The sequence below is a fragment of the Rhinolophus sinicus genome, chromosome 5, assembly GCF_057876585.1.
Source record: "Rhinolophus sinicus isolate RSI-liver-muscle chromosome 5, RSI-T2T, whole genome shotgun sequence".
NCBI lineage: Eukaryota > Metazoa > Chordata > Mammalia > Chiroptera > Rhinolophidae > Rhinolophus > Rhinolophus sinicus.
The window spans coordinates 86,403,022-86,422,567 of record NC_142505.1 but is presented as its reverse complement, the minus strand read 5'-3'; the positions used below and the strand labels follow the sequence as shown (position 1 = coordinate 86,422,567).

At 44.0% G+C, this 19,546-nt stretch overlaps 1 protein-coding gene and 1 pseudogene across 1 annotated transcript in view; both read right to left on the bottom strand.

Moving 5' to 3' along the window:
* Window positions 1-6,081, bottom strand: part of SH3RF2 (SH3 domain containing ring finger 2) — a 113,034-nt gene extending 106,953 nt beyond the window's left edge. The window contains exons 1-2 of the mRNA XM_019739097.3: window positions 5,933-6,081; window positions 4,417-4,899 (exon numbers count right to left, since the gene is read on the bottom strand). Coding sequence (XP_019594656.2) covers window positions 4,417-4,794 — 378 coding nt within the window. The 5' untranslated portion in view covers window positions 4,795-4,899; window positions 5,933-6,081. The remainder of the gene's footprint in view (window positions 1-4,416; window positions 4,900-5,932) is intronic.
* A 9,317-nt stretch (window positions 6,082-15,398) lies between these two features.
* LOC109451088 (interferon regulatory factor 3-like) lies at window positions 15,399-19,344 on the bottom strand (annotated as a pseudogene).
* Between the last annotated feature and the right edge of the window lie 202 nt (window positions 19,345-19,546).

Here is a 19,546-nt window from a genome sequence, read left to right as displayed (position 1 = left end):
TCTGGATCTCCTGACTTCTCAACCTCAGCTCCTGCCTTTACGTCTTCTTCCACCTGCCACGTGTGGTCCTTGCTGACCCAGGTGGCACATGCCTTCTGTATTTGGGGGCTCGAAATGGGTTTAGTCCCCTTGCAAATTTAGCAAAAAACCACAGTCTGTGTCACAACTCTGCTGCAGGACACAGCAGCTGAGACCCAGAAATGGGACTCAGATGCCTTCTGGTTTCTGTCCAGCCTCAATTCCCCCATGTGCTTTCTGACCTCATTTTTCTCCCTCAGTTGCCTGCAACACCAGTTGAAAAAGTTTCTAGGACACAGACACCTGCTCTGTGTGCTGGAGGTGGCAGGTGTGTTCTCGCTGAGATAGGGCGAGTGAGATAGGAATGTGTGTGGTTGGCATGATACTGAACAAAGAAGGGAGAAAGTCCAGCCCTACAAAGCCCTGCAGGGCGGCAACGTCTGTGTTGGGGAGAGTGAGAGACAGGGACTAGGAAAGATAGAAGGTAATGAAAAACCGGTGATGCTTGAAAGTGGACCAGCTTCTTGCCATGCTTATGGGGTTCCTTTAAGCTTGCTTGCTATTTGGGGACGTGAAGTTGGCCAGCAGGCTTCCTCCTAGAATCAACTCATGTGAATTATGGCCCTGGATCACTTGGAGACAAACAAAAGAAGCCAGGAATCAGGGTTCCAAGGAACAGCTCTGGAAGACACATGATTAATGATTAAGGGGGTGAAAGAGGGTGTGGAATGTAGAGTGGAAAGTGTTGAGTCACCTCAATAACAATAACAGCTAACATTTATTGAGCTCCTAAGCTGAGCCAGTCATTGCGCTAAGAGCTAATGGACATGAATCATCTCATTTATTTCTCAAAGCAACCCTCTGAAATAGGTGTTACTACTGCCTCCAATTTACAGGTGGGGAATTGGAGGCCCTGTGGTGTCTGACTCACCCCAATTATACAACTGCTGAGGGGCAGAAGCAGGATTTGAATTCTGATATTTTTCAACCCTAAGTTTGTAAATATTTAGCTTTGTTGCTTCCCGGCCTATCTGAAGTCAGCAATACTATTAAAGAGTAACAGAATAAGGAGGAAGATAGATGAGCTATTCAGGAGCCTATGATCTTCTCAAAGGCTTGCAACGTTCCTTTGGCTTGACTGCAGCCTGGGAAGGAGAAGAGCCAGTGGGATTCACACAGTCAGGGGCCCTCCAGGAGTCTGCTGGTCTTACCTCCTGCTTTGAAATAATGTATGCTGTAGAAACCTACAGCCATTGCTCAAGTTTTCTTTTTACACAATAGGCTTGGGAGAGTTTTAGATGGGTAGGCACAATAGGCTATTTTTTTTTCCCCCTCTCTCTTGGGCTGGCACCATACCTGTGACCATTGGTTCCACCCTAGCATACTGGCTGGCTCAAGAAGCACCAGGCCTCTTTGAGCCAACACAAAGAGCATGATGAGCTTGTTAATTGGAGGAGTCTAGGTGAGCACAACAGGCTTTGGACTTAAACAGCTCGTGGACAGGAAGTTAAACGAACTCTTTCCGACGGCCAGGTTAACACCGAGTCCTCTGGAAGAGGTGTTTTACAAAATGGTACCCTGTAACACAGGTTATTTATGCCCTCTTAGGGGAGTACTTCATACTTAGTACTATTATCCTGGCCTGGACTCATCATAGACTCAAGTTCGATAATAATACCTATTACACTTCCCTGCAAGGGCTATCAGTCCTTCTGTGTTTTGTAGAATGCCTCATGCACAGCAGGGCACAATCAACAGTCAATAATAATGTTTACTATCATCAGGATCTTCCAAATGCCTTTCATCTAAGGATCCCAAAGTGCTTTGCAAACACTAATTAGTTAAGCACCACAATGGCTCTCTGTTTTTACAATACATTTTCCCATTTTATAGAAATTTAAATTGAGACCCAGCAAACTTAAGTGGACTGCCCAAAGTCATACAGCAAGTTTAAATTAATGATAATGATGATGCTTTGCATTTGAGGTAATGCATATGTATTATGTGGCATATGTTTTCTAAGGTGATATACCGTGTGTTGCAAAGATAATTTTTACAGTACCCTGGAGGAAGATGGGTAGCGAGTATTACCAACTGTTGACTAGACTGAGGACGAGAGGGCAAGTGACTTGGTGAGGATTTGACTGAGGATGCAAGTCTACTCCTCTGACTCAGAGCGGCGTGTGGCATCCCAGACAATCCTCAGTTTTCTGAACTGAGGCATGCAGGATTGCTCTCACACTTACAGGAAAGATAGTTATACTTTGGGGAGTAGAACAGGTTGTAGAATGACAGCCATATTTACATCCAGGAATGGGCTTGTTCATGTCCCCAAAGAGAGAGGCAAAAGGGATGAGATGAGGCCCTTCAAGAAAGGTAGGCTCAGGAAATGAAGGAAACGGGCGGCTCTGCTCTCTGTCAGAGCATCTTTCCTAAACCAGGTCCTGCCTGAAAGTCGGAGCCCTCAAGGGCTTGATTCTGTGTTTCAGCCTCATGGACAGGATTTGGTCCAGTGAAGCTCAGGGGGTGGGCGCAATGCCATCACTGGCACCTTGGTCTGATGTTACAAGTCCCCGGGAGAGAGTTCCAGGGACATGCAGTATCTTAATGACTGTCTCTTACGTATGACCAGTTCTCATCCCAACTCCCTCTGCCGGGGTGGGGGGTGGGGGGGTGGGGGGGTAGGGGGGTGGGGGGAGGGCGGGGGAAACGGGGGGGGGGGGCGGTGGGCTGGAATCATTGTTTAGGGTTCAAAAACTTGGTAGCTGTGGATCCGTTTGTTGCTACCTCTTCTTAGCAACATAGCCACATCGAAAAAGATGAAAACATGAACAAAAATATCCAAAGGCTATAAGGGACTTGCCTCCTCCCCGTCTGGCAACACTTTCTTGGTGAGTAATGATACTTTATGGGGAGGCAAGTCAGACTCTGCAGGGTTGGGGAGGGGAAGGGTTGCTGGGTCTTAGGAATTCAAAGGGAGATTTGCTGTCTGGATATAGAGCCCATTCTCTATAAATAAGGCATGTCTGAGAGACATTTGCTTCCCCACCCCCATCCTGCCTTTTCCAGGCTTGTGAGTTCTGACTGCTGGCTGGACCTAGGGCTAATGGGAAATCTTAAAGAAGAGTGTCAAGCCCTTTTCTGGAGTGTGTTCACACACACAAGCACAATGGCAATAAAAAGCAGTGAAGAACCCGCATCAATGCCCCACTTCTTCCTGCTCTCATGTTTGATTGGTTCCACACTCCGCTACTGCATGGGGGGCTTGGAGGTGCAGTGAACCGAAGGAGGAGTGAACTGTTGGAAGTAATATTTTAGAAAATCGTTCGGAACACACATCACAAGCCCATTCTCCTTCGCTGGGAAGGACTCCAGAAGATGCTCCCACCCACTGCTACTCTTCACAGCCCCGAGTCCTGGAATGCTGCTGCCCGTATTAAAGCTCGCAATAGGTAACAGTGCACAGAATGCAGCTTTGACTTTCTAAGTATGCCAACGGGTCAGGACACAGCTTGCCATGTTCAGGCTGGCACACTGACTCCTGGGGTGACAGTGCAAATAATCCTGCTGGACTCACAGGACCATGTCCTTCTCTCGAGACGAGCCCTTACACAGCTTCCTGCAACAAGGCTGCCGGCGATTCATGTTGTCCAAACACCAAACACATCACTGGGTGATACCTTATATGGCTCTGCTGGGCCCGTTCGGGTTTTAATTGCAGCCGCTGATGTGCATTTGATGTGTGTTTTATTCGTTTTGTAAAGTGAGACACATCTGCGGGGCCCCTGTTCACATCTGTGCTTCACAGCTCAGCCATTCCTATTCGTCAGTCCACCCACATACACACCTCCCTCCTGTACCCTGCTTGGGCGTCAAGTACCTTGATAGCTTTGAATAGATTATGAATGAACATTGTCATAATAGCACTTTATGACGGGGACGGGGTGGAAACATGGATCTGGGTAAAATTCAAACAAAACCTGACTTTTGGAAACTTCTCCAAGATTCCCAAAGCAACATGCAGTTGAGTTTGTTTTCTCTCTGTTTCCCATCCGTCCTCTGCATTTTTCTGTGCACTGGATTAGCCTCAGAACAGCAGAAGCGAAAGACCAAAAATAAAATCAAGAAGGCTTCCTTTGTCCTACTACCTTCTGGACAAGAAGCAAGAAGAACCTGGGACGCTTTCATGATTCTAAGAAGAATTCCTGGAATGAGCAGATAGGCTCAGGATTCCACCAAATTTCAGTAAAATGGTCGCTGCCCACAGAAACTGATCTCTGAGGAATCCTTGGCAGCACCTGTTTGAAACCTGACTGAAAGTGGTAACCCCTCACTCCCGGCATACACAAATCCAACCTCCAAGGGGGACACAATACGAACAAATAAGATCTTTCTTACCCCATCCATGTGGATTCTGATATTCGGCACGAGCCGGAAAGGGCTGGACTGCAGGCCTCTGGGGTTAGTCCTGCTTTTCCTGCTGTCCTGTGAGGTCAGCACACCAGGCTTGCGGACGGAGACCCCTCTCCCTGGGCTCTGCCCCGAGCGCACACCATCCAACAGGCGCACGAGCAGGAGGTTGGCCGGCAGCGCCTCGATACTGCAAAACACCGGGGTCCTGCACTCGGGGCACCTCAGCTCCTTGTGGGCCTTGAAAATCCTCTGGAGACATGGTTTGCAGAAGGTGTGCTGGCAAGGGAGGACCTTGGCTGTGACATCGAGTTTTTCAAAGCACACGGGGCATGCCAGAAGATCAAGTAACGTCAAATCATCCATCTTATTTTAAAACTCCAGTCCTGAGCAGCAGGGGCAGAGTCCACATTGTAGGGTTAGCTAAGCCAGGGGGCAGAGCCGGTCTCTTGAGAACGTCAAAATTCCTGCCTGTTTGAAGGAGAAAGGATGAGAGAAAAAAATGTGACTGCTCTGAGAGCTATACCCCACCTACATGGAGGCAGTGTCTCATAAGGCAGTTTGCAAGTACTTTGTTCCAGCACCCAAGTTGCAGATGACTCATTCTGATTCAGTGCTCGCAGGTATAAGACCCAACTCCTGCCTGCTGGAGGATCCGAGGGAGCCTTCAACGGTGGTGACTGACTACTTACTTACTCATTGCTTTTCTGTGTGGAAGGCAAGAACAGGGAGACAGAATTAGCCTGTCTTCCAGCCAGGGCTCGAGGAGGGTCCTTTACCACCCAAGACAGTTTCAATTCTGAGATCAAAGCTCCCTCAGAATGCAATTTCTGTGAAGCTAGCTATGATCTACCTACCCTTCTTGCCCTAGCTTTCAGTTTCTCTATCACCCGCAGCACATGCAGACAAGTCAAGTTTCCATGGGTAAGTTTATCTGAATCTCATGCAGATGTAGAACTATTTCCTTGCCACTGCATCTTCCCCCATCATTTTGTTCTAGCAATGTACAAGAAAAACTTCTACTAGAAACTCATTTTCAGTGACAGACAATAGCCTCAGAGACAATATTCCTCCCACAAGAAAAAGTCATGCAGCCCGTTTAGCTACTTTGACAATTGTTCTCAGTTTCAACAGAAGCAGATAGGAATTCTGGATTGTGATCACAGCCTGCAAAAACCAAGATGGAGCAGCATACACAGGTGTGTGTGTGGGGGTGGGGGTGGGGGGGCTTGTTCCAGAAAGTTTCCTTTTGGATGTCTGAAAAGAAGAAGTCTCCAGTTTAGAAAAGTCTCCTGGGAATAGGTCCTGGGTTCCTCACAAGTGCCAACGCTTAAGTGAACGCAGCCACCAGCTCCCCCCCCCCCCAAAGTTTCAGCAGGAGGGCGGGTGGCCCCACTAGGAAGCAGAGCAGACTGGGCACAGGAGGATGAGAGATGGCGCCTTGCCTTCCTGACACAACTCCCCAAAGATGTCAGCTCTGGGGAACTGTGAGGGGACCACTGACCTTGAGCTTGTAACCTCTGCTGAGTTCAGCTCAGCAGGACCCACGGCTCTGCCAGGCTCCCTCCAACTTGCTTCCTTTGCCCCAGGAGCCACGCTGCCTGCCTGGCTGCCTGCCGCAGCTTGGAAAACTTTAACAACTCCGAGTCTTACTCCTTTCAAGGGATCGCCTTACCCAGCCCTGTTAACTCTTTCACCGCCAGGCGGCCAGCAGCGGGTTTTCCTTGTGTTCACTCTGCTACTGAGCCCTCCTTTATGTAACAGATTGTAAGGGGCAAAACACATCAGCCCTTAAGGCCAAGTATTTAGAGTTTATATTTGCACCTTTTTCATTTTCTCTCTCATCCAAGAAGTCGAAACCCACTCAGTTATAAACATGTGAAGGTGACTGTGTTTATTTTTAACCTATATAAGGATTTCCTGAAAAGGTCAAACACATGAATGGTAGGTACGATAACAAAGATTAAACAGGCCACCTAAAAAGTATTGCTCCTTAAAAGTATTGCTCAGAGTCAATCCTTGAATTTAGGGATTTGAGGGGGACTTCAGTGATCTTTTGGTTCAATCTCTTTAAATTTAAAAAATAGTGTCACGTCCAAAACAAAATGACAATAGTCCACATACATCCTTGAAAAAATGAAAGCACAGAAGGGATTTAAAAAGAGGAAAAGCAATGGTCCCAGCTCTCTCCTTGCCCCCTACCCACCGGAGAATTTTTTCATAGCCCCAAGTAATGCTTATCCTTTTATTTCTTGATTTATCAATAGCATATTTCATGTAAAGTCACAAAGGTATTTAATAAAGTACATAATAATAATATTATTACTTAACACCACAGTAGCCCTTATCTGTGCCAAGCACTGTTCTAAACTCTTTACCTCTATTAACTCATTTAATCCTTTTAGCAATTCGATGATACAAAGGAGGAAATGGAGACCCAGAGAGGTTAAATAAATAACTCATCCCAGGAGTCACAGCGAGCAATAGGCAGGTGGTCTGTACTCTTAAGTACCATGTCATGTGATGATACAGCTTTAAGGGGAGGAGAGATGGTAGGGAGCTAAGCCTCATCTGGGATGGCAGGAAGTCAAAAGATAATGAGCCAAATTGACCAATCAACTTCTTTTGCAGATGAGGCAGCTGTGCCAGTGAGATGGAGAGACTCCTTGAGGTTGCCCAGTGAGGGAAGGGCAGAACTGGGACTAGAAACTGGGCGTTCTGTATCTTCTCTCTCTCCACCTAAGGATGGCACTTCTGTATAATGCAGAAAGCCCTTAGATACCACTCCTTGGGCGAATATTCAGAGGGGGAAAAAAAACAGCCTGAGAACTGATGATGGTGGTTTATATGTTTTTCAAAGTTCTTCCATGTCAGCTCTGAAAAAGCAAACACGTGTGAAGCTCAAAACCGTGGAGAGAATCAGGATGGAGCAAAGTCAATTGTCGCCTGAGCACAGAAGCCTAATTTGGAGAAGTGTCCATTTCAGAGACCACTTCCAACTCTTTTTCTTTTTTCCAGTCTCCCCTTTACGGAGGATTGTTTGAGCTTCAACAACACCACATCCCATTCTACTGTCTGTCTCCAATTATTTCCACTTTTATACATTCTGTGCTCATCAGGAAGCTCCTTGTAATTTGAGACCCTTTGCGGTGCCTTACTCTGTTTCCCACTCGGTAAAGCTGAGCTGTCTCCTTTGTGAGCTGCCCTGCGGTCCTCTCAGCCTCTAGAAAGGTCTGCTCCAGTGCCCAGCTCTTGCTGCGGCGCTGGGGAACATGCTTCCTCCTTCCCTCTTGTTCTTAAACACACTCTATCTCCCTTGGGTGCCCAAATCTGCACTTAAGGCACATGCACACACATGCTTGCATAAGGACACACAGGTGATCTTAACAGTAACATTTACAGAGCACTTGCTGTATGCCACGGACCAGTGCCAAGACTTTAAACAGATTTTCTCATTGAATCCTGCCAGCTACCCCAGAAGGCAAGCGCTGTCACTTTCCTAGGCTTACAAGGCTTGTGATCTGAACTGAGGTTGGCCCAATCCCAGGGCCTGTGTTCCTTACTGTTATTGCTTCCCTACAATATAACATATTTATAAAGTTATGTGCATGTCCTAAGTATACCCATATACCTTGGCTGTGTAAATCCACACACATTTATACACATTATCCATATTGTACACACCAGCTGTATCCCAGGGCCAGCTCAAAACAAAATGATGAAGTCAAAGGAGCCCGCTCTCTGTAACCTGCCCAGGCTCGTGGCCTCCTCCGTGCTCCTGTAGGGCCAGTGGTCTCAAAAAGCTTCGAATCCTCCCATCCCCGAGAAAACAAAATAAAACCCAGCTCTGTCCTAGGAAGGCGGGATAGATCCAGTGGGCTGCTCCGTACTAGCATATCTGGCAATCTAAGATTCAGCAGAATAGAATTGTGATGGTAGCTTCTTAGGCACTAGTGGAGAACAGAGAAAGTTTCCATTGAACAGGAGTGGTCTTTTCGCATTTCTTAAATCACACCCTATAGGTGGTCCCCCATACCAGCCACATCAGAGGTTAATTTTCATTGAAACTTGGGGAGAAATTTTCTTTTGAAGCTTTTGAAGAAGGGGGAGAATTTTAAGTGGGGATTTTACCCTGGCTTACCCAAATGCTACCTTGGCGTCAAATCAGATGAACATCTAGTCCTCAAAAACAAACAAAAAAGGTGACCTATGCACACCTTCCCAGATTCCAGGCTCAGGCCACCCCCTTCACTGCTCCCACCTCATCAACACTCCTGTTTATATTTGTACTGTTATGTAGTGATTATAGACTGTACTCTTTTTTAAATACCGGTGTGACATTTATGAGCTTCTGCTGCTTGTATTTACAAGTATATCTTGATTTATGTAAAAAAAAAAAAAGAAAAGAAAAGCAAATCTGATCACATCATTCCCCTGTTCAAAACACTTCAGTAGGTTCCCACTTGACTGTAGGATTAAAATCAAAGCCTTGTTCTCCCGTCAGGCCTGACATAATCTGGCTCCTGCTCACCTTTCCTGCCTCAACTTACCCCTACATCTCCCCCCCCCACACACACACACTCCAGTCCCACTGGCTTTGTCTCTTTACTCAGGACAGTTTAAGTTTTTCTGCCAGAGGACATTTGTTCATGCTCTTCTTTCTGTCTGCAACACACTTTCTAGTTACATTCTTCCTCTTCTCTTCTGTTATTGCCCACTTTGCTTTTTTTACCTCCTCCACAGCAAGTTTTAGCTCACATGCCACCTCCTCAGGGAAGCCTTCCTCGAATCTCGTGACTGGAAAGTTTATCCTACCCTTCTCCTTCATAACAGTTATCATAATTATAGTTAAACCATTATGTAATAATGTATTTAATGCCTGATTCCCCCAAAGACTGTAAGCTCTAAGAGAGCAAGGCACTTATGTGTCTGGTCACTGCTTTACCCCTCATATGGAACACAGTGACTGGCATGAAGTTGATGCTTAATAAATGACTTTGAATGGATAATGGATTTATGAATGAATGGTGTTCTTCAAAAATTGTGTCTGGGCAGATGTACATCAAACTGTTGATAATGGTTTTATACTGGACAGTGCTTGGGTGCCACTCTGAATGTTCTCGGCCCCATCTCTTACTGAGGCTAAGAAGTTTTACCACGTTCAGGTCCCTGCCATGCATCTCTTGCCTCCTGCCCCAGAGCTGCTCTATGATGTCGTATGGGACACCGATGGGAATCTGCTCCACACCCAAGTGTGGACCATATTTAGTGGGTAATAAATGCTTCCCCTTTTTAGCGTTTGGAACAGATGGTCCTGAGATTTCCTAAGGGTCTTCAGAAGGTTCTGTGGGATGAATACCACTTTTCCATTGGGTGGCAAATGCAATAATGCATCCTTGTGTTTTCTCTCCCTCATTCCCTGTATCACTCCTCCATCCCTAACCCTTGATCCCAAATAAATTATCCTGAAGCAAGCAGGCCTTTGTCTCAGGCTAAGATAGTTTTGTGCAAATTTGAAATTAAATCACAAAACCGATGTACAGACAATTTTTGTCAATCATATGTACTTATTTATTGGAGTTATAATTTTAGAGGTATGCTATTTTTCACTTGACTGGCTCTTTGCCATAAAGTTAATAATTTGTAAAACAATCCATAAATCCACCAACGGAGTTCAGGTAGCTGGAAAGCTGAAGCATTTTAACTGCAGGGGTCATGAAGACTCTCTTAGCCATCAGTGGACTCTTGCTGCCTTTTTCCCTCAGTACCTAGTAGAAATTTGGATATATGTTTTAAATATTTAAATGGATCTATATGATCTGTTTCATGATGCTGAATTTCCCCCCATGTTTTGGTTTTCTAGTGATACCGGGAAATGTCATTCAAGGAGAGGAATGATTAGAGGAAAGTGGGCACCTTTCCAATAGTGGAAATATGAAGGAAAGAGGAATGGCAGGGGTTGAATGTCTATAAGACAATGTCTTTCTTTGTTTGTAGGCCGGGAATGAAATCAACTGTGAGAGTTCCTCTTCAATCAGAAGGATGTTTGCAGGGAAGCCGTGAACTTGAGGGTATTCCTATGCAGTCACCCAACCTACAGTAAAGTGACCTGAACTGCTGGCATGGATAAAGAGTCATCCTGCATTTCCTAGAGATGACGTATGGTCCTTAAGTTTAGTGAGAAACGGTATGAACCAGCAGTCAAGAGCATGGTTTTGGAGTCTAACTGACCTGGAATCTAACAGCTCTGCCAGTTACTAGAGAGATCACTTGGGCGAATTACTCATTCTTCTGTCCCTTGGATTCTTCATGTATAAAATGAGGTTACTAATAGGACCTACCTCATTGGGTTGTGCTGAGGAGTCAGTGAAATGGTGCATACAATAAGTGCTTAATAGATGTAGGGTTCTTCTCATCGTTCTTCTTTTTTGTGTAGGCAGATGCCATCAGAGGACCAAGAGCCATATGGTTCTTACTCTAACTCAAACTCAACCCAAAGAAGAACACGCCAGGCCATGGGGTTCATTAGTTTTTTATTCATCAAAATGCTGTAACGCAATGATCCCTAACCTCAGTCATTTGTATCTTATCTTTATGCTGTTTGCCGTAGTCACATACTTGTTAAAAGTATCAAATCACTTTTTCATTGAAATGAATTCATTTTAAAAGAAACTCTAAAAAATACTTTTGTAAATAAAAAGCCAGTTTCATTTGCTACCATTTGAAGGTGAAAGTAAAAGCACATTTAATTAAAACAATAAAATGTCATTGAATTCCCGTTACATGCTATTGCCTACCTAGATCTGAACTGGAGGCCTAAGCAATTTGTTAAAAAAGGAGGATTAGCGAATGTTGGACGGGCATTAGAAGACTGCACCTAAGCTAATATTTTCTCCTTAATATAATCAGAAGAGTGAAGGAGAAATGAGTAACTTTCTTATTGTGTGATTCCATGTTATTCACTTTATGTTGGGGTACCCCAGGCTTTGGGAAACTCTTCTGGTATATCATAAAGGAACTGACATCACTGCGAAAAACCAAAAGGAGGGCAGAACATACCCATTTTCAACTCCACAAATGCTAGTTCACCATTTATGAAGCAGATTTTTACTTGCATTTCTTCCTCCTGATTTGCAATAAGAGACCGTAGTCTACTAAATATAGTTGTATTTCTTCTTCTACAAAAGATTAGAAGGGAGTTCTAAAGGCAGCTGTGTGAGAGAAAGCAGGAAAGCAAGTCGGAAAGTAAGTATGCCTCTTACCACTCCATTAAAAATAATTCAGCTGGTCAAATCCAGGTAGAGTCTGTAATCTAGTTACTATAATGTGCCAATGTCAATTTCCTAGCTTTTAGAATGCATTATAGTTATATAAGATGTTATCATTGGGGGAATATTGGTAAAATGTGCAAGGGACTTCTCTGTACCATTTTTGCAACTTCTTGTGAGTCTATAATTATTTTGAAATAAAAAGTAAAAAAAAAAAAAATATATATATATATATATATATATATATATGTTGGTTTTGTATATATATACACACACACACACACACACACACATATGAAAACTTATAAATATATCCCTGCCCTTTGACCCTGAATACCACTTCTAGAGATTTATACTAATTAACAGATATATAGCCAAGAATGTTTCTCATGTAATTACTTACAATAGTGAAAAGTTAAAAATATCCTTAAAGTCCAATAATAAGAGAGTGGATAAATATAATTTACTATTAAAAATGATAGTGGAGATGTATATTTAATGACATGAAAGACATTCACAGAAGGAATATAGAAACTTACAAGCTATACAAGCCCAGGTTATTTAGGAATGATACTTAGATATATAATATTGAAACTAGAAGATTGTATGCCAAATGTCAGCAACAGTTGTTTCTGGCCACTGGACTTAATAGTTGATTTTAATTTGTTTCATTTTGCTCATGTGTATTTGGAATTTTTCTACAATGAACATGTTACTGATGTAATACATTTTCAGAGATAATAAACATGGCTTAAATCATTATAGATTTACTAAAACAGTTACAATAAGGGAAGCTAAATCCTATAACACTAATAGCCTATGCATTACAATTGATAAGACAGACTTTAAAAAGAAAACTAAACTGCAAAGCTCCGAAACTACTGCAAGTAGATGTTAATCCATAACAGATACTGTTTCTTCCAAAAGAAAAGGGCTGAGATCAGTCACTTCACTCCTAACCGGTCTTCTTCCTTTTTTTACTGTTTCCTTTCTGATGAAATCAGTAAATGTTTTGATTTAAAACTATGAGCAGGATACAACCTTAATTCTTATTAAACTCAGGGCAAGTCTGTGCAAAAGCTGACAATTTGCCTAAGCTGTTGGGTAACTACAATCTTGTACTTTTGATCACACGTGGGAAAGTTGCAAAACTCAGTAATTCCCTAAATGCCCTGATTAGTCTTAGTTGTCTCTCTTCATAGGTAGGTCTTCTAGGATAATATGAAATACGTGAGAAACAAATGTCTTCCTCTTCTTTTTTTTTTTTTTTTTTTTTTAAGAATTAGAATTATTTTCCTAAAACTAACTGTAAATGACATTTGTCTAATCAATTAGACATTTTGGGGGCCCTCCCTGTAATGATGCTAATTATATATTAATTGTATAATATTATATGTTACTCACTTGTCCTTATAAATTGTCTCCCTCTTCCACATTATCTCTGTTCCATGGTGCAGGAACCATGTCCGGGTTGTTCATTTGTACCTGACACAAGTAAGTGCTTAATAAATATTTGCTGAGGGATAAGGATGAGTCACGTGGGTTTGGAATTCTTATGGCATTCCTAGGGAGAAAGCTTGGGACTTGGAATCTGCAGACGTCCTTTGGAAACTCATCTCTATCACTGATAATAGCTCTGTGGCCCAAGGTGCTCAATGGTCCTCAACCCCATCCATAAAAGTGCTATTTGAAATATGGACTCATACTTCTTGGCTTGCCATAAGGAATAACCTTCCTAATATGTGTTGGCAGCACTTAGAACAGTGTCTGGTGCATAAAAAGTGCTTGAAAGATATTAGTTGACAATATATGAATTCCTCGTTTTGTCCTAGCTATAATTGACCTCTTTCTGCCATTGTTTCTAACTTACTATAGTGGTTAAAAGCCCAAGCTCTGGGGTCAGAAGGCCTGTGCCATCTTATTAAATAAAAGTATGGTTGAAAGCAAGTTGATTAACACTCTGTACTTGGTTTTCTCTTCTGTAAAATGGGAATAATAATAGGACTTACTCCATAGGATTATTGTGAGTCTACGCTGAGAAGATACTTATAAAATGCTTCAAACAGTGTGGAACAGAGTAAGTGTTTAGTAAAGGTTAGCCATTACCCCCTTATCAGGTCTCTTATTATCTACCGTATTGCATCTAAAGTACAGTTTAAAACTGAGCCCAACTCCTGGCTTCTTTTCCTGAAGGAGTTATTCATTCCTATTTGGCCTTTATATGACTGTCAACTCACAGACTACTTGCCCACAGGCTTCTGTGGTCTTGGGCATTGCAACACCCTGTAGAACTTGAAGAAGGGGTGGGGTTGGCTATTAGGTTAGAATAAGTAATAACAGTTAACATTATTTTATGCAAGATTCTATGCAAAGAACGATAACCCTATTATTACCCTTATCTTAACAGGTGAACAAACAGAGGCTGAGAAAGATTATGTTTTGCCCCAGCTAGTGCTTGGGGAAGTCAGGACTTGTGCCCAGGCAGTCTACACTCTTAACTTTCAAGTCATCCCATTTGTTGCATTTATCATATTAGAAAGAGGCTATTTGAATCAGTACCTTACTGCAATTTTGATCCCAGATTTGCATCTTTTCTTCCATTCAGTAGAGCCCAAACCTTGGAAACATAAACAACCTTTATATAGTAACATCAGGTTAATCTACAAGAAACAGAAAAGGAAATAAGCTGGAAAGAGAAAGGGAGTATAGGGGGTACTTCTTTTTTGGATAAAATAATAAGAAGTTTCAAAAAACGAAATAAAGACTAATTAATATTTTTGGGTAAAAATGCATGTGGTTTTTAATAACTAATGGAGACTCCCAGAAATATAACCGAATTATCTCATTTTGTTTTCATGCCCAATTTATGTCTGTGAATTAACTTTTCAGCTAGAATTCTAAAATATATTTGTCCTGCCAAGTCTGGCTCTTCCATTTGCAATATTATGTTTGTGACACTATGGATAAACTAGGGGCATAGGAGTATGGTTGTTGAAGAAGAGGGCTCAGATGACAGACCGTTCATCTCTCGATGCCATGCTCCAACTTCAACCACTCCTTGCCTCTTTCTTGGGGCTTAAAATGGCTTGGATTCTAAAGGAACTTCACATTACCTATTCAAATTTTAAATGCGTGTTCCCTTTTATTTAGGAATGTCACATATAGAAATTTATTCAAGAGAAATGCCCACAAATATGTACAAGGGCATTTACTGTCATATTGTTTGTAATTGAAGATAAATGGAGCTAACCTAAACATCCATCAGGAAGGGATTGATACACATACACACACACACCATAATGCAGTCATACAGAAGAATACATAGGTAGAGCTGTATGAGTTGACCTGGGTATAATGGAAAAGAAGATTGTAACAGTGCTCACAATACTCATAATATTATAGAAGGGTTTTGTAAGGATATGCATTAATGATTGCAAACTCAAATGCATAAGGGGGCCAAACTGGTTTTATAAATAGGTCAGGAAGAGACGATGACAACCTTGAGAGCACTCCCCCTATGAGAGCAACCGGAATCATTCAGCTTCAGCTAATTATTCCAATGGGGTGGCAGATCTTTGGAATTTCCAAGAAAAGCTGTAATGCATGGTACTTTTCATGCTACTCTATGATATTCTCTTTACTTCTCTGCCACCTTGAAAGCTCCATGAAAATATCTCAGTTATGTGAACCCTGGCTTTTATTTCGTGGCAACTAACAGAAATATTTTTAAAATATATATCGTATGTGATCATCTGTGAACTGGATTTTTCTTGCAGGTTCACTGCATATCAATCTCTAGAATACTCTTAGCAATGGCTATCTCTGGAGAATCACATTATAGCCAATATCAGAGTATGACCTCCCACTGTCTATACCGTACGTTGGTTTATGTTTAAGGTTTGTTTTTGACTGTGGCAAGAACTAGTTTATTGGTTGAGGTGAGGTGAGAGGTGAGGGGCCTAACCCATGAGGAGTGAGGGCAAGGGCCTCCCCAGTGATGTAGAAATTCCTACTCTGGACCAGGTCCTGGAGGTAGGCCTTTTACTGGTCTAAGTTGAAGGAGAGTGGGTGGCTGTTGGAAATGTGTAGGTCCACGCTGTTCTCCAATGAGGAGCCCCCCAACACACCCCACCAAACGGGCCATGTCTAGCAGGGCCCTGAGGCACATGGGAACAACTTTGGCCACCATGAGCCACTTGATCCATGGCTGGTCCTGGGGCCACAACTCCCCCACATAGAACCAGAGGGTATAGCATGGCAACTATCTGCTTCCTTGGATGAAGACAATCAGATCTGTCATGAAGGGTCCCAGGTGGAATATGCCTCCTTTCTTGTCCTTGGGGACCTCACCATCCAGCCTGGGACCACTGTCAGGGAGGAGCCCCTCACCCATGGGCCAGTACATGTGACAGTGCCCCAACATCTGGGCCCAGCGCCACTGTCCCACCCTCCACAGAGCTGGCTGGCACCCCCCACCCCCACTCCAGGCAGCTCATTCCACCCCTTTGGCCTGTCCCTGTCATGCCATGGGTATTGTCCTGTCCCGATTCTGACCCCATTTGCCACTGGCCCCTCAGGCAGTAGACAGTCTGCAGGAAGACTTGGTGGCCCCAGTAGTAGGCGGTCACCTCAAACTCTCAATCTGAGCAGCAGCAGCAGCAATGTGAAAGGGGAGATCCTGAGAGTGTAAGGGGACCCATCACCCCAGCCCTACCCCTCCCACTTCATTGCTGGCAGTCACCTTCCCCGGGGACCAACAGAGGCCTCACTGGGTTTTCAGGGGTTCTGAATTTGGACAGGATGCAGAAATGTCAAAGTTGTGACTCAGCAATATCTGAGGTGGGGCGTTCAGGGGCCCATGTCATTCAAAACTCCAGAGCGTTTTCCTGGGTATCAGAGGTACTGCATCTGAAATTGGTGTCTGGAGAGGTATCTGGAGCAGGAAAGTCCCAACTCCTGAAATCACAAACTCATAGATCTCTTGCAGGTCGGTTGTGGGGATCCTTGCTCCATCCTCGGGCTTCTCACAACCCACAACACTTACTTCCGGTTCAGGGAGGACCGGAAATTCCTATTCCACGTCAGCACGTCGGGCGTCTTCTTTCAGGCACCTCTGGCCTAGGCCGGGGCCTGGAAGATGCTCAAGTCATGCTGTGAAGACCACCACAGGCGGTGCTTCCAAGGGATGCAGGGGCACGTGCGGCTCTGGTCCAGGCGGACAACGGCCCCCAGCTGCTCCGGGTCCAGCAGCGACACCAGCCAGGGTAGGTTCCGACGCTTTGGGGTTCCTGTGGTCGGTGTAGAGGGTCGGGGCACGCAGGGTGCTGGGTGCTGGGGCCCACCCCTGTCTTTGGGTTCCAGGTGACTCTTGAACTCACAGCTCCATGCCCTCTGACCTGTCAGCTGAGCTTTAGAGCAGTGGGGCTTTCTTTTCTACCTACTAATTTTGTAATAAAAAAATGCTCATATACAAAACATGCTTACACTGGCCTTATGCTAGGTCTGAACCAAAGTGAGTTTCCAGACCATTTAGGCTGGAACCAGTTTCAGGATTTTGGCCTAGCTTTGGTTTTGTTAGGGATCTCAAGAATCTTGAGTTTGGTGGACACCGCTGGGCTCCTGTAGATAATGTTTCTGCAGACTTGAGATATGTCTGGCCGTGTTGGACCCTATGAGTCCCTGGGGTTGGAAGCAGCGTTTTAAGGGTGTTAAGAGAGAACAATCATATATCTCATTTCCGTGGTGTACCCGGAGCTTGTGGGAAACTGAATATGTAAGTGATCGTCACTCATTCATTCACTCATTTATTCAACAAAGATGTTTCGAGTGCTTACTATGTGCCTGGCCCAGCGTCGGGCCCTGACGACACTGAGATACTTGGATGGACCTCCTGGCTTTGAAGGTGACAGCAAAATAGATAGACTATCACAAAACAGTGTGAAAAGCAGTGTGATGAGGGTCAGCATGTGTGTTTCTCCACTGGAAGTCAGGGAATCCTTCCCTGAAGAGATGGCGTCGGGGCTGAGTTTTGAGGGATAAGCAGAGGGGCGGATTCCAAGTTGAGAGACCACAGGTGCAAAAGCAGGAAAGCAGGAGAGGACCTAGGACTTTTGGGGAACTGCCTGTACTCTGCATAGCCTGAGTACTGATTGAGTGTAGCAGGGGGTATCAGGCTTTGGGGCTGGAGTGTCGGCAGCCACCTGGTCACAGGTGCGTTACAAAGCAACCTGGGACACCTGCGCTCCATCCTCAAAGCACCTGAGAGCCAGCGGCAGCTTTTAAGCTAGGGAGATTTGGGGGCTGTTTTACATATTTACGTCCAGAGTTTTATTTCCTCCAGAGTTTTTATGTCTCCTTGATTCTATGAAGCAAAGGGGAAAAAATACTGTATTTTTACGTGAAAAGATATAGCCACTTGTTAAAAAAAAAAAAGAAATCTCTACAAAATGATGGCTGAGAAACTGTGGTTAATATTAAAACAGAGCTAAGTGTTACACTTTTCCGTGCTGCTTGATTTTAGAGACATTTTCATGACAAGTTATACACAGCCAGCAAGTTAATTAAGCCATTGACTTGGAAGGTTGCTGGTAAATTCCAAACCAGTTTCGAGGGTGTGTATGTGTTCTGTGTGAGGCGTTGGTTGAAGGCATCCATATTATGGTAATCCTCAGTGAATATTGCTAGGGTTCCAACTGGCAATCCATCCCGTTCTTGGCATCATTACCCACTAAGAGCTTTGCTTCCCCGAAAAGGTAGGTGAATATTCAATTAATAGGAAGAGACTAAACATGTTCAATTTGGTAACAACTTGACTTCCCCTGTCTCACAAGGGGAATGGGAAAAGTCTGTGGTTTTTGAGAAGGAAGAAGGGTGGGGAGGGAAGAGCAGACTGGGGTGACTGGTTGTGCTGTGAAAGCCCCACAATTGCTGTCGAGGTGCTTTTTCTCCCCTGGAGCAGGGTGATCTCACTTACTGCTGCATATGCACTCATCTCTGGTTTTCTGGTCTTTTTGCCATGAGGACACGTGTATATGCTGTGAAGAATTTAGAGACAGACTAAGCAGAATTCAGGTTCTACTCTGCAATGTTCTTGGCAGTGAGAGCCTGGAAAAGTGGCTTACCCTACCTGATCTGATTTTAGAACGTCTACCTGGTATCGGCTTTGGTGAGAATTAGATGAGATATTTATGTATAGTGACCAGCACATAATTGATGTTCAATAGATGGTAATTTCTTTCCCACACCTGGACTGAAGCTACCTTTAACTGGTTTCCATGATTCCCTGTCGTGCTTCTTTTTCACCAGTAAGGAAACATATATTTAGGGAAGTAGGAATTTGGGATAGCAGAATGACCTGCATTCCAATCCTGCTGTTACTACACACTTTGGACAGGTGACTCAGTATTTTTGAGACTTAGGTTCCTTCGCTATAAAATGGGAACAGTGTTGCCCAATAGTCCTTGTACCTCCCACAGTCATTGTGAGATTTCAATGAAGTGAGGCAGAGTTCTCAAACTTTAGAATGCATTCGCATCACCCAGACAGCTTGTTAAAACAGATTGCTGCACTCCGTCCTCAGCGGTTCTGATTCAGTTAAATCTGGGGTGGGGGCCTGGGAATTTGCATTTCTCACCATTTCCCAGGCCATGCGGATGTGGTGGTCCCTGGCCACACTTGGAGAGCAGTGCCTGGCACACAGTAAACACCAGGTGGATGTGAGCTACTAGTGCCTTCTGTGTTTCGGGGTAGGGGTAATAGTGTAGTTACCACCACCTGGCTATAATTCTAATTTTAGGGTCCTGATTTTGGCTACACCAAATAAGTGCTTACTTTTCAACTTATGTAGAACT